The sequence below is a fragment of the Opisthocomus hoazin genome, chromosome 27 (genome assembly GCF_030867145.1).
Source record: "Opisthocomus hoazin isolate bOpiHoa1 chromosome 27, bOpiHoa1.hap1, whole genome shotgun sequence".
Classification (NCBI taxonomy): Eukaryota; Metazoa; Chordata; class Aves; order Opisthocomiformes; family Opisthocomidae; genus Opisthocomus; species Opisthocomus hoazin.
Genome location: NC_134440.1, coordinates 5,058,847 through 5,072,337, shown reverse-complemented (window position 1 = coordinate 5,072,337; position 13,491 = coordinate 5,058,847). Strand labels below are relative to the sequence as shown.

Genomic DNA, 13,491 nt, shown 5'->3' with positions numbered 1-13,491 from the left:
AATAGCTCACAGGAGTGGTTTTACTCCGTTATCCAGCCCTCAATCTTCTCCTGAGCTTTCTTCCCTTTATTTTTACCTCAAGGGTGGGTGTCAGGACGGGGCCAGATTCTGTTCTGTGGTGCCCAGCGACAGGACAAGGGGCAACGGGCACAAACTGGAGCAGAGGAAGCTCCAGCTGAACCCGAGGAAGAACTTCTTCCCTCTGAGGGCGACGGAGCCCTGGCCCAGGCTGCCCAGGGAGGCTGTGGAGTCTCCTTCTCTGGAGATATTCAAGACCCACCTGGACGCGGTGCTGTGCAGCCTGCTGTGGGTGACCCTGCTTGGGCAGGGGGTTGGGCTGGGTGACCCACAGAGGGCCCTGCCAACCCCCAACATTCTGTGATTCTGGGATTTTTCCTGTTCCCATCTCTCACGCGGAGCCCAGTTCCGCCCCAGCACCAGCGATGTACTCGGGCGAAGGCACGCAGAGGTGCTCCGCTGCCTCCGGACACGTGCACCGGGAAAACGTGTCGAGAAGCACACCGCGCTCTCCACCCCCTCACCATCTGAGATGGGGACCGAGCCGCTTGCCACCCAGTGCTGGAGGAATCTCCTTGATCTGGAGCAGGAAGGTCAGCCCCGAACAATGCAGAGCTCCTTCCCTTCCCTCCTGACAAGGCAGAAAGCCTTCAAAGCGACCTCAGGTTGTAATCTTATCGTATAGAAACCGCAAAGAAAGAGCTGCCACATGCAAAGACGGCTTTCTAGGGAGCCACCTGGCACATCACCTCCTCAAAAAGCTACCGAATGACTCATCTCCATCCAGCACATGGGCTCAGAGGAATGAGGACAGCATGAATTAAAAAAAAAAATGTAACTTCAGCAGCAGCCAGCAGGTCACACGCACAGAGCTCGGGCCACGGAAGGGCAGAGACACGCAGCACAACGCAGCCGCTGCTTGCTCGGGGGACTCGTCCTCTGCTTGTCTGTCCCACGACAGTATTTGAACTCCTGGTTCTGATCCCCGTTTGCGAGGCTCCGTGCCCACCTTGGTGCCCTCTGAGCTGACTCTCCCAGCAGGAGAAGGCTGGTGCCTCCTTCCCTCCCCGAGCAGCGGCCGACAGCTCGGCTCGCCAGGGACGGGCCAGCCCGCAGACAGAGCACGACGCTGCCTTAAAAGTGGACTAAGCCCGGAGGAGAAAGGTCCCAATGCGCAGCTCTTGCTGTGGGGAGACGCTTGAGATGTTCTTGCTGCAGGGAAGGGGGCACCTCCCAACAGCCAGCAACAGCCATTTGCATCCTAAATATTTTCTCCTATTATTAGTTACTTCTCACATGCTCGGTACCAATTGAGACCTCATTTCTATTAGCTGGGGAACATAAATAACTAACTAATTGGGTCAAGCTAACAGGGAAAACAAAAACAAGTCAGGAAAAAAGCAGCAGCTCTCCTTTCTCCCCCGGTACTGCCCTTTCTCGCACCCGCTCGCAGCGACCACAGCCATTCAGAGGAAGTCCACCAAACCGAGGGGAAACGTGGAATGTTTTCCTTGCATCCAGATTTCCTGCCCAACCTCCCTATGTCCTGTCTCGGGAGAGCCTCAGTGAATCACGGCCTGGCTTTCGCAAAGCTGCTGAGCCAGCATTCCTCAGCAACTCCACACGACCTTCGCAGACCCAGGGGAAAAAGACGAGCGGCTCCTGGCATCTGAGACTCGGAGCCGCTCATCAGATGCGATATAAAAGTACAAAGCACTCGAAATGCCTCCGAGTAACTGCCGTCATCGGTGTCCCCTTCTGCAAAGCTGCAGTGACAAACCGAGGCAGGGCACCCGGCAGTCCCGTCCTTCGGTCAGCCCCGATGGCCCGCCTGCACGCCGCTCCTAAGGATTTCACAAACAGCAAGTGGGAAAAAAAAAAAAGGACCAGGAGGGTTACGACACCTGTACGTCCCTGGGGAAGACACCACGGTTGTAGGACAGCTTGCGAAAAGCAGCAGACGGGATTTCTGCTCCTGTGCAAACCGAGACAGATGAAAAAGCACCTCCCCGGGGTGCACGACTCTAATCGGGGTCACCCAGTGAAAAAAAACCAGAAACAGAGCCTGGAGATAATGAAGGAACTGCGAAGGAGGCAGAAGAACCTCCGGATTTGCAGCGTGATGAGACCAAACCAGGCTGATGGGACACACCGAGCAATGACCCAACAATTTCAGCCACGGCTGCACTCAGTTTTGGGCGGCAGACAGCGTCGGTGAGCGCAGGGAGGAGGCACGGCGAGCTCCCGGGCAGGTTTACAGACAGACGGGAGATCAAAACAGATGCCGAGCTGGAGCAGGAGCTCAGCTCCATCAAAGGGGAGGCAAAAAACCCTTCCTGGCTTGGAGGGGGCAGAGGCAGCCCCACGCAGAGCACGTTCAACATGGACAGCGCTGGCCAAGTGAAAGCTCCCGGACGGACCTGGCCATATCTCAGTGTACACAAACATCAAAGAGGGAGAGAAATAATTGAGAACACTATAAATACGCGTTTTCCTTGTTAACATGAATACTAGGAAAAGCCTAGAGGCTATCAGACCAGAGCACGGCATCCTAAGGAAAAGGAGATTGGGAACGAGCGAGCAGACGACCCTAAGACTGCCGGGAGCAAGTCAGCAACGGCGTGCCAGGCCGGATCACACTCCTGCTCCCGCATCAGAGCTCCTCAAAGAGCTCTGCTCAGGGGTCTTCCCCCCACCCAGGCACTCTGTCATGCTTCCAGCCCACGCAAGCTGATGCTCAATCCATTTTTTTTCTCGCTGCACATCACTAACGCTTGCTAATACTCATTTCAGAATGGTTTAAATGTGAAAACTTCCCTGCCGGGACACTGCAGTTTGCTTTTACTTTGCAGATCACAGAATCACAGAATGGTGGGGGTTGGAAGGGACCTCTGTGGGTCACCCAGTCCAACCCCCTGCCCAAGCAGGGTCACCCAGAGCAGGCTGCACAGCACTGCGTCCAGGCGGGGCTGGAATATCTCCAGAGAAGGAGACTCCACAGCCTCCCTGGGCAGCCTGGGCCAGGGCTTCATCACCCTCAGAGGGAAGAAGTTCTTCCTCGGGTTCAGCTGGAGCTTCCTCTGCTTCAGTTTGTGCCCGTTGCCCCTTGTCCTGTTGCTGGGCACCACTGAACAGAGTCTGGCCCCGTCCTCCTGACACCCACCTTGCAGATATTTGTAAGCGTATATTAGGTCCCCTCTCAGCCTTCTCTTCTCCAGGCTGAACAAGCTCAGCTCCCTCAAGCCTTTCCTCGTAGGAGAGATGCTCCTGTCCCCTCCTCATCCTCGCAGCCCTCCGCTGGACTCTCTCCAGTAGCTCCTCATCTTTCTTGAACTGGGGAGCCCAGAACTGGACACAGCACTGCAGATGGGGCCTCATCAGGGCAGAGCAGAGGGGGAGGAGAACCTCCCTGACCTGCTGGCCACACTCCTCTTGATGCACCCCAGGATCCCATTAGCTTTCTTGGCAGCCAGGGCACACTGCTGGCTCATGGTCAACCTGTCGTCCCCCAGCACACCCAGGTCCCTCTCCACAGATGCCACTACCGATCATCGCTATTGCCTTTCTGCCCTCCAGCCAGAGCAATAGGTGCACCAGAAATTCTGGTGGATAACATTAGATGACGTTACCCCCATCGCGCACAAAGGCGCAGACTCCCTTGGTCTTTCAAATCCACCCAACACAATTAGGAGGAGCTTTGCTATGGGCATAGCCACGCGAACATCTGGCGCTGCAGATCTGTGCCCGCCCAGTGCCCCCTGAGCCCACCCACCAACACATGCAGAGACACGCGCCAGCCACAACCGAGAGGTTTTCTACACACTCCAGCACGGAGCTCGAGTGAAGAGAACTGTGAGGGGGGGAAACACGACATTTGTCACAAACAGCACCTTCTTACGCACTGGATTTACTTCGTACGTAGATCATTGTTCACCATTATTCTGCCTTTTTCGTCACAAAGGTGGCAGGATTAAGTCTAAATATAGCTAGTCCTGTAAAGCCGAAACAGATTTGGTCAAGAAAGTGGTTAATAAATTATCATTGATGAATAAAGTCCAGGACAACTAGAAGATACAGCCTGGTTTTCAAGCTCTAGGATGAATTACGGGCTTGTTCAGCCCGAAGAAGAGAAGGCTGAGAGGGGACCTTAGAAATGCTTACAAATATCTGCAGGGTGGGGGTCAGGAGGACGGTGCCAGGCTCTTTCCAGTGGTGCCCAGCGACAGGACAAGGGGCAACGGGCACAAACTGAAGCAGAGGAAGCTCCAGCTGAACCTGAGGAAGAACTTCTTCCCTCTGAGGGTGACGGAGCCCTGGCCCAGGCAGCCCAGGGAGGCTGTGGAGTCTCCTTCTCTGGAGATATTCCAGCCCCGCCTGGACACGGTGCTGTGCAGCCTGCTCTGGGTGACCCTGCTTGGGCAGGGGGTTGGGCTGGGTGACCCACAGAGGGCCCTGCCAACCCCGAACATTCTGTGATTCTGTGAATTATGAAGCATTTTCTCAATTAGAAAAAGCCCTTTAAAGCTTCAATCATGCAGATTTTATCCTCTGTCTGAAAGACAGAATTTCATTATGGAGGAGTGTTTAATTTTTTTTTTTTTTTTTAGCAGAAAAGCAATCTAATTAGTGGCAGTATCATGAACTTTATTAATAGCCAGTCACCAGGAGATAGGGAGATTCTAAAATTCCCAGTGGCTTCAAAAGAAAAAAGACTAGTTCTGTTCGTAAGGTATCGGCAAGAAAGCTGAGGACACATGCCATGGGCTAGAAGGCCGTTCCGCGAAGCGAGAGCAGCCCAGACTCCCTCTTGATGGATTCTCCATCGGCTGCAAGGGGAGCAGTGGCCCAGGACCTCGGGGCACCGTGCCTGTCCCCGTGGGGTGACCGTGTCCCCCCAGGGCCAGTCCCAGTGCGACGGGGACGCAGGGCAAGGAGCCAGCACCTCCGGGCACCCTCGGCAAACCCCCATCCAGCAACGAAGTCACACGGCTGCTGGAGAGGGTCCCAAGAACGGTTTTCTGTCCCTGCAGCCTGGGCCAAGCACGGCCCTTTCCTGTCAACAGGAACCCGTTCCTGACAGCCATGGGATCGCTGACTAAAGGGATGGCAAGGCCGAGGGGAAGAGGAAGACTTTTTTTAAAAAAAACCCCGTAATTATCGCTTTTATAATCACAGGGAGAGGCCAAAAGGGGCTGAATCTTGCACTAAGTCACGTCACACAGCAGTTTATGAAAAGAGAAGCTAAAGGATGCTGTGGGGCTTTCCCAGCCCCATGAGCCTGGATCCGTCCCCATCCATTTCGGCCCTGCACGCTCAGCAGAGACACGGGACATGGCCGTGGCAGCCGGGGACACAGCTCAGGGGGGAGCAGATCTGCAGGCAGTGTCACCTCAGCCAGCAGGAGCTCCAGCTCCGGGCCCCTGACTCCACAGCTCAGGCTGATGATTTAATCAGCACAATTAGGAAGATGGGCAGGACCAGAAGCACAGCCCTCTGCAACGCGGGAGTCTTACGAAACAGCATCAGTGTCCAGCTGCATCACTGAGTTTCCACGCGAATGAGTTCAGCTGGCATTACAAACCCAGGACCTTCTGGATTACGGATTTATTTTATTTCTGGTCTTTTCTGTAGCTTGGCACCCTGCTCGGGAGCAGCGCAAACCAGCAGCCTGCTCCAGCAGAGCCAGCACCATCGACGCAGGCTGCAGCGGGCTCAGGTCTCGGAAGAACCCCTCGCACCCCACTGCACACAAATTCCCTCCCCGAGGGGCACCGAGCCCACCGAGGCAGCCCACAGTTCTGAGTTTTACAGCCTCAGGCGAGAGGAGCTGCCCTGCTCCCAGCATGGGCCACTGTCCCTCTGCTTTTACCACCCGGGGCTTGGATGGGGCTGCGAGCCCTGGCAAGAGATGCTGGCATATGTAGGGATGGGGGAGAGGAGGAAGGAAAAAAAAAATATATGTGCTGAAGAAATGAATCAGCTTTTACAAGCCAGCCTGCCTGATCTCATCCCTGTTTTGCTCTTTCCCAGGAGGAAATTATTGGCAGGGAACAGGGGGAGGAAGCATTTCCTTCCACCGCATCCAGAAACCATCTCCCTCGGCACCGTCCACTTTCAACAGCTCACCCATAACCTGTGAAAACAGAACGTTAGATAAATAGATCATTTTAGCCCAAAAGCCCTGAGGCAGCAGGCAGGCATCACCATGGAGAGCGAGATGAGGAGGAGGAATCGGCGCTCCTAACACCGCGCAATCCCCCCCAGCCCTGAGTCACGCATCCTTCCTGCCGCCCGGCTTCCCCCAGGCGCGGGTTACACTTTCCCTGTCTGACGTTCGAAACAAGGAGGGGAGCAAACGGAGCAGGGTATGGAGAGCTGGAGTTTTCCATCTCTGTTTTCTGTCTTTGCCTTCCAAGAATCTTTCTCGTTACTATCAGAGCCCAATGGCTGTGAAAGCAATCTTAAAAGGGGCAAAAAAAAAAAAAAAAGCCATGTTAAAGTAACTGCTGCAGAGACTCGCACCATCCCCTGCCTGAGACTCCAGACAGGCCGAACTACACCGAGAAAAGCTGAAAACGGCTCCGTTACGGGGCTGCTCAGCTCCGACAACGATTAACCAGCCAAACAACGTCACCGTGCCGGGCGTTTCATCGACGACAAACCATGCAAGAAAAGGAGAGGGAGTTAAGAGCAAAATATCCTGCACGCAGTCATTTCAGCCAGACGTGACAGCAGGCATCTCTGCAAGCAGCCATCGTCACCCAGGCTAGAAGCGGGACGTGCTGAAGTCTGGCCCCCTTCACTCAGGTTTGCTGACGTGTGCCCGCCTTCACTTTTTCACCTGCCACACGCGGATCTGCAAACACGTGCCCCACTGGAACACCGATCTCCAGCGACAGCAACCTCCTCGGGGCGTCGGGCGAGGATGCTGAGGCTGACTCCGAGCACGACTCCCTCCCGGACGGACGCCTGGGCAGGCGGGACGTCACACCGTGCTCCAGCAAACCTGGTTTTCTTCCAGCCTCGGGAGGAGATGAATATTGAAAGATAAACTAGGGAGGCTGCAGGGGACTCCAGCCCAGGTTAATATTAATAGAGCAAACATCAGGTGCTGAGGGAGGGATGGTCAGGCTGGTAGGAATCGGCAAAATCCCTTGACTCTCCAGTCCAAACTCCTGTTTATAGATAAGGGACCTAGAGCCCGACACTGCCAACGACCTCTGTCCGGAGTTACCTGCTCACCAAGCCGTTGCAGCAGCCAGTCCTCATTCTGCCTTCGTCATCAACACACAGCCACCGCCGCGGCAGAAAAGCCAAGGAGCGACCTGTTCCCAGCACCTCAGATCCTGCTGCAGAGGGACGGGCCGGCTCGCTTGCAAAACTCACCAGAACAGCTCAAAACAGAACATCTGAGCCAAAAATAGCACCTCAACCTCGCCTCGGGTGCCTGGTTCTTCCACTGGCAGCTCTGGGTGCTCTCCTGGGTGAAGTCTCAGCCCCAGCACACCAGCAAGGGCTTCCCCAGGCTTTCACCCACGGACGGGGCGGGCAGAGAACTGCCACCAGCACACGCTCGCACCTCTCACCTCGGCTTTCTGGGAAAGCAGAAAAGCCACCGCACGGAGCATTTTGGGTTCACCCTGGGCTTTACTAATTGCTGCAGGATGTAGACAAATCAGCATGAAGTTCTCACACCACTGCAGAGCAGAGACTGGCCTGTCTCGGGGGGCTGTGCCCCACTTTAACGTCTCTGGGCACTGGCACTGTCCTAAGAACTTGAACTCGCATCTGCTGGCCAAAAAGCTGCAGCAGGCGAAGATCTAAGAGGTCTAGCAGACCTGAGATATAAGGAAGAAATTTTTTATGCTGAGCGTGGTGAAATGCTGGCACAGGCTGCCCGGAAAGGTGGAAGATGCCCCATCCCTGGAGACATTTAAGACCAGGCTGGACGGGGCTCTGAGCAGCCCGATCCAGTGGAAGATGTCCCTGCTGATGGCAGCGGGTTGGACTGGGTGGCCTGGAAAGGCCCCTCCCAGCCCAAACCATCCTGTTTGATCTCTCTGCCGCTGCGGTAACCGCGCTGTGGCATGAGGCTCTGCCCTCCCAGCCCCTCTGCGGCCCCACGCCACCCGTGGTTTAAACCCCAGCAGCGGCAAGTTGGAGCGAAAACGTGCGGACGAACTCGGGGTGCGTCAGCCTGCAGCAGAGCGGGAGCAGGGTGGGGCTGGGGGGCAGGCGCAGTCCAAGCCATCTGCAGCGAGGCAGGGCCCCGACAGAGCAGCTCTGGCCAGGGACAGGGGCCTCGTGGCTTTGGTTTTCCACGTGGAAGGTCATCCCGCGTGCCGCGCTTCCCGTTTCTCTTCCAGCAGGAGCTCACAGGCGGCACAGGGCGTCTGTGACGTCTGGAGAAACCCAGCACCCGTCTGTGTGCAGAGCAGAGGCTGCGTGTGGAGTGGCACCTCACGCCTCCAAGAGAAAGCCCCAGAGAGGCAGATGCTAGCAGGACTGACTTAACCTCAGAAAAACAAAAAGAAAGGTAACTGGTAAAAGGTATCATCTGGGAAAACGAGGAGAACAAACACATTTGAAAGCACAGCACGAAGCCACAGCAGAAAGAACCTCACCCAAAGAGAAATCAAGGAAATCCCGATCCAGCAAATAACCACGAAGGCCAAGAAAAACAAAAAAGCAGAGGAGAAATGCCGTTCCTGCCGCCAGCTGCGCTCCGTCCCCCGTCACCCAACGGTCCCTGCGCAGCGCGGCTCGCAGCGGATCCCTCCGCGTCAGCCTTCCGAGCAGACGCCAGCGCGCCGCAGCACCCGGGCACCGAGCTGCGGGGAAGGAAGCTCTCAGGACTCGTTAACAACCGGCCGGAAAGCGCGCGCTGCTGACACACGGAGCTTGGGAATCGCGCGGTCCCGCTGGGCTGAAGTGGCTGTCGGAGGCTGCAGAGCACAGCCCGGGCCGGGCAGAAAGCACACGCTAGCTCTTCAGCTTTGAAAATAGCTTTAGAAGCCTTGAGAGCAGCCATCAAACTCAGAAAGAAGCGTGCAAATTCAGGGCTTGCTCGCTTTAATTAGGCACATTGATCCAGCTCGGGACGGCAGCGGTGCCCGGGGCGGAACGCCAGCCTGGTTTAAACAGGCGACGCTGTCCGCCCTCGCTTGGGCCGAGTCTGTTCCCCGAGCCGAACCGCTGGCACAGAAAAAACAGGTTTTATGTCCCCAGAAAGGCCCTGCCGTACCCAAAATGACAGTTCTTGGGAAGCTCATCCTTGCCGTGCCTCGGTCGCCCGCCAAGGCCCGACCGCCCGGAGCAGAGCTACGCACGCAGCAGCCGCACTGGGAGCCGCGGTCCTGCCGGCACAGAGGGAGGGGACACGTTTGCTGTCCCGTATCACCACCACACTGCCTCCACCCAGGGCTTGTCCCTAAACCGGCGGCTGATCAACCCGCTGGTGCCAGGCACGGCTGCTGCTCTGCGCTGCGAACCCCGACAAACCCGCTCACGCTCAGCAAGCACCACAGAATCCCAGAATGGTGGGGGTTGGCAGGGCCCTCTGGGGGTCACCCAGCCCAACCCCCTGCCCAAGCAGGGTCACCCAGAGCAGGCTGCACAGCACCGTGTCCAGGCGGCGCTGGAATATCTCCAGAGAAGGAGACTCCACAGCCTCCCTGGGCAGCCTGGGCCAGGGCTCCGTCACCCTCAGAGGGAAGAAGTTCTTCCTCGGGTTCAGCTGGAGCTTCCTCTGCTTCAGTTTGTGCCCGTTGCCCCTTGTCCTGTCGCTGGGCACCACTGAACAGAGTCTGGCCCCGTCCTCCTGACCCCCACCCTGCAGATATTTAGAGGCATTTCTAAGGTCCCCTCGCAGCCTTCTCTTCTCCAGGCTGAACAAGCCCAGCTCCCTCAGCCTCTCCTTGGAGGAGAGATGCTCCAGTCCCCTCCTCATCCTCGTAGCCCTGCGCTGGACTCTCTCCAGTAGCTCCTCATCTTTCTTGAAGTGGGGAGCCCAGCACTGGACACAGCACTGCAGACAGGGCCTCACCAGGGCAGAGCAGAGGGGAAGGAGAACCTCCCTGACCTGCTGGCCACACTCCTCCTGATGCATCCCAGGATCCCATTGGCTTTCTTGGCAGCCAGATTCACCCAGGAACAGCACCGGCAGGCACGTGGTCGCACGGCCTGCCCGATCCAGTGGTTCACAGAAAGTTTCGCAGACTTTTAGGACTTAGAGACCGGACTTTATAAAAAGCAAACGGTGCAAATGAAGCCGTTTCTACACCACAAGGTTCCTGCCAGTTCCCGAGCGGATGCTGACGGCTCAAGGCTGGACAGTCCCCAGGACCAGATGGTCTCGTACCGGCAAGCAGGGACTTCGACCCCGCTCCCAGCTCACGCTGCTGGAGCTCAAAGCTGCTGCTGTTGTTTCTCCTCTTTCCTTCTGCAAGAATGCTTTCTACAGCGTTGGTGTTTTGTTTTTTTTTTTAAAAAGAACATTTTGCTGTGAACTAGCAAAACCTGTTCTGGACGCACACACAGAACCGCTCACCATCTGCAGCACTTGCCAGCGTGACTTTTTTGGGGTTGTTTTTTTTCCTTCTGCAGGATTACCATCTCGGCTCGCTCCTGCGCGTGGGCGCCCGGCTGCCTCGCCCCGGGAAGCCGTGGGCCTGCGGGACTCAGAGGGCAGCAGCCCACGAGCCAAACCCTGCTCCCTCCGGCTGCGCAGGGGGCTGAAGCGGCCCCTCGGTGCTAGGGAGGCAGGGGGATCCCAAACCCCCCGCTCCAGCCGTGCCCAGGCCCTCGCAGACCCCGGTCCTGCCTCCGTTCTCCTTCGATTAACAACAGACATGGAACGCAACATAACATGTTAGGAAAGATCTTCCACATGTTTGGTTTTGGCAGCGTCCGATAGCTTTAAGGGAGCCAAAAAATAAGTAATCCTCCTCTGCCTCAGCCAAGGGGCGGCTGAGGAGTGGGACCGGCGGAGGGAAAGGGAAGGAGGGTGGAAAGGGAAGACAGAAAAATGTCCAGATTGGAACCAGTCACTCCCAGTTTCCAGACAAAGCATCTCTAAAGCTTGGATACCCGTGTCCCCATCACCAGGGCGCTGCCAAGGGGGTGGCAGCGCCTCCGAAAAGAGTACCACGTCCCTCTCGTCCCCGCAAAGCGAGCTGCTTCACCGACGCCGGCCGAACACCTTTCAGCAAACCCGGCTTCTTCGCCTGAACCCAGCCCCCGAACCCCCGCGGCACCAGGAGCTGCGGAGAAGGGGCGACGCCGTCGCAGATGCGCAGGACGCAATAACAAACACGCCTTCTCTCCCCGTTTCGTGCGCCGCCGAACGCAACCTCCGCGCCCAAGCGAAGTGCGTGCACCAGAGCACAGCGGGCCACCAAGTCCGCGTGCTGGGCAAGTGACTTCTCCCTGCACAGCTGCGCTCGGTTTAATTTTTCCCCAAGCAGCCAAAACGGTCCCTTTTAAGACAAAAAAGACACCTGTAACAAAAAAAAAAACCCCACCAAAGACCACGTGTGACTTCACAACAAATTCCCTCCGAGAAAGGCTTCACCAGATGTTTTAGTGACGTGTTTAGACTTTAGAAACACGCTACTCCTGACTCATCGACGAGCTTTCACCTCTAATTGCCCTGCGACACCGCTGCGGCGCATCCACGCCAGCAAAACCCTCCTACGCCGAGTTTTCGGCACAGCCTTCCCCTGTGGCAGGCGTAAGAAAAAAACCCCCACGACGCAGGGGTTTGCGAGAAAGGGGGTGGGGGAACGACTTCAGGAATCTGTTCTTCTGCTCCGCTGTTCAAGCAAAATGCTTTTTGCTGAACTCGGCCAAGCAAGGAGGCGGCAGACGCAGCCAACGCGCTCGGGCGTTTCAACTTTGCGCCTGGAAAACACGGTCTGGTGGCAGATCTGTGCAAAATTCACCTTAAATTCACCACAGGGGCAGAGAGGCGGCAACCGGGGCAAGCAGAGGAGCGTTTGCCATTCCCAAATTGTCCCGAAAATACATTTTATAAAAGTCCCGAGCGTTGATTTCGGCGGCGAAGGGAAGGGTCACTCTGCGCAGGGGGCTCGGGGACGGCCACCCCTTAGGCTGTGGGCGAGGAAGGAGGCGTTTGGGACCCTGAGGGAGCAGATTCCCAGGACTGGGGGGATGAGCCGGAGCCCCCTGAGCTCTGTCGGGAGCCGCACCAAACCCTGGGGGCTTTGGGCTGCCGTAAACCCCCCACTTACCGTCGGAACAATTAATTACGAGACTGATCTTCTCTTGGCTAAATATAACACATCTGATGAGCTTTTTTCTGCCGTCTCCCGCGCGGGCCAGGGGTCCGGGCGCCCTCGCCAAGGCCAAAGCCCTGCTGCAGCGGCTCTGGGGGAACGGGAGCTCCCCGGGCCCGGGCCGGGGCTGCTAGGCCGAGGGTCCTGGGGCTCCCAGCCCCGACCTCGCCCCCCGCTCAGCCATCACCTCCCAGCTTTGGGGTTTCCCCCCCAAATCCTGCTCTGGTTGGGAAATCCGAGGGCACTGGGGCTGCTGGGGGGCTCCGCCATGAGCGGGGGGCTCAGCGGGCCGGCCCCGAGCCCTGGGACACCCCAACAGCCCCGGCCCGGGGGGACGGGATCGGCCTCGGGACCCCCCCGGGTGCGTCCTCTGGGCCCTGCCAGGCGGGAGGGGCCACACCGAGCCCCGGGAGCGGGGGCACCGGGAGAACCGGGAGCTGCAGAGAGGTGCGAGAGGGGGAGTGCAGAGCTGGAACACCGGGCACCGGTGACTGGCCGGGGGAGCGATGACCGGCGGACCCGGACGGGGCACCGGACCCGGACAGCGGGAGGAGGATGAGGGAGAACCGGGGCACCCCCCGAGCCAGGCGGCAGCGGAACGGGGACCGCGGAGGCGGAGCACCGGACGCCGGTGAGGGGAGCCCAGCCGCCCCCAGAGCCGCGGCGGGGTGGGGAGGGGCTGTCGGTGCCTCACCTGGCTCGCCTTGTAGAACTGCTTCTTCAGCCCCGCCACCGACATGATGCCGCCGCCGCCTCCGCCGGGCCTCGGCGCGCTGGAGCCCGGCCCGGCCGCCGCTTCCGCCCGGGAGAGCCCGCCCCGCCGCGCCCCGCCCCCTGCCGGCCCGGCGGAGCGCCGCGCCCGCCACCACCGAGAAACGCCCTGGCGCCGGCCGGAGCGCCGCTTTCTCCGCCACGTGGTGCCCTCTCGCCCCCTGGCGGCGGGGAGGCGAAGCCTCGCGTTGCGACTGAGCCGCGGGGCGGGGATACGGGTCTGTCGCGACAGCGGGGGAGGGAGGTCCTGCCGGGTCCCGTCGCTCTGCCGCAGCGTTCTCCTGCAAGCTGGCGTCCGCCCCGCAGCAGCCGACACCGGGGAGGGAGCGAGGGAGGCCGCGCCGCTGCCAACTGCAACTCCCAGAATGCCCAGCGGCAGCCGTCTGCGCCTGCGCGACCCGCCGGC

The 13,491-nt window shown here is 58.4% G+C and overlaps 1 protein-coding gene across 4 annotated transcripts in view; it reads right to left on the bottom strand.

The window, feature by feature from the left end:
- Positions 1-13,124, bottom strand: part of SH3GL1 (SH3 domain containing GRB2 like 1, endophilin A2) — a 31,689-nt gene extending 18,565 nt beyond the window's left edge. For 3 of the 4 annotated variants that reach the window (XM_075444474.1, XM_075444475.1, XM_075444476.1), the window contains exon 1: positions 13,009-13,124. In XM_075444474.1, coding sequence (XP_075300589.1) covers positions 13,009-13,053 — 45 coding nt within the window. In that variant the 5' untranslated portion in view covers positions 13,054-13,124. Of the gene's footprint in view, positions 1-8,642; positions 8,708-13,008 lie in introns of those variants that run through there. The other variant, XM_075444478.1, reaches the window with a different exon arrangement.
- Positions 13,125-13,491: the final 367 nt, after the last annotated feature.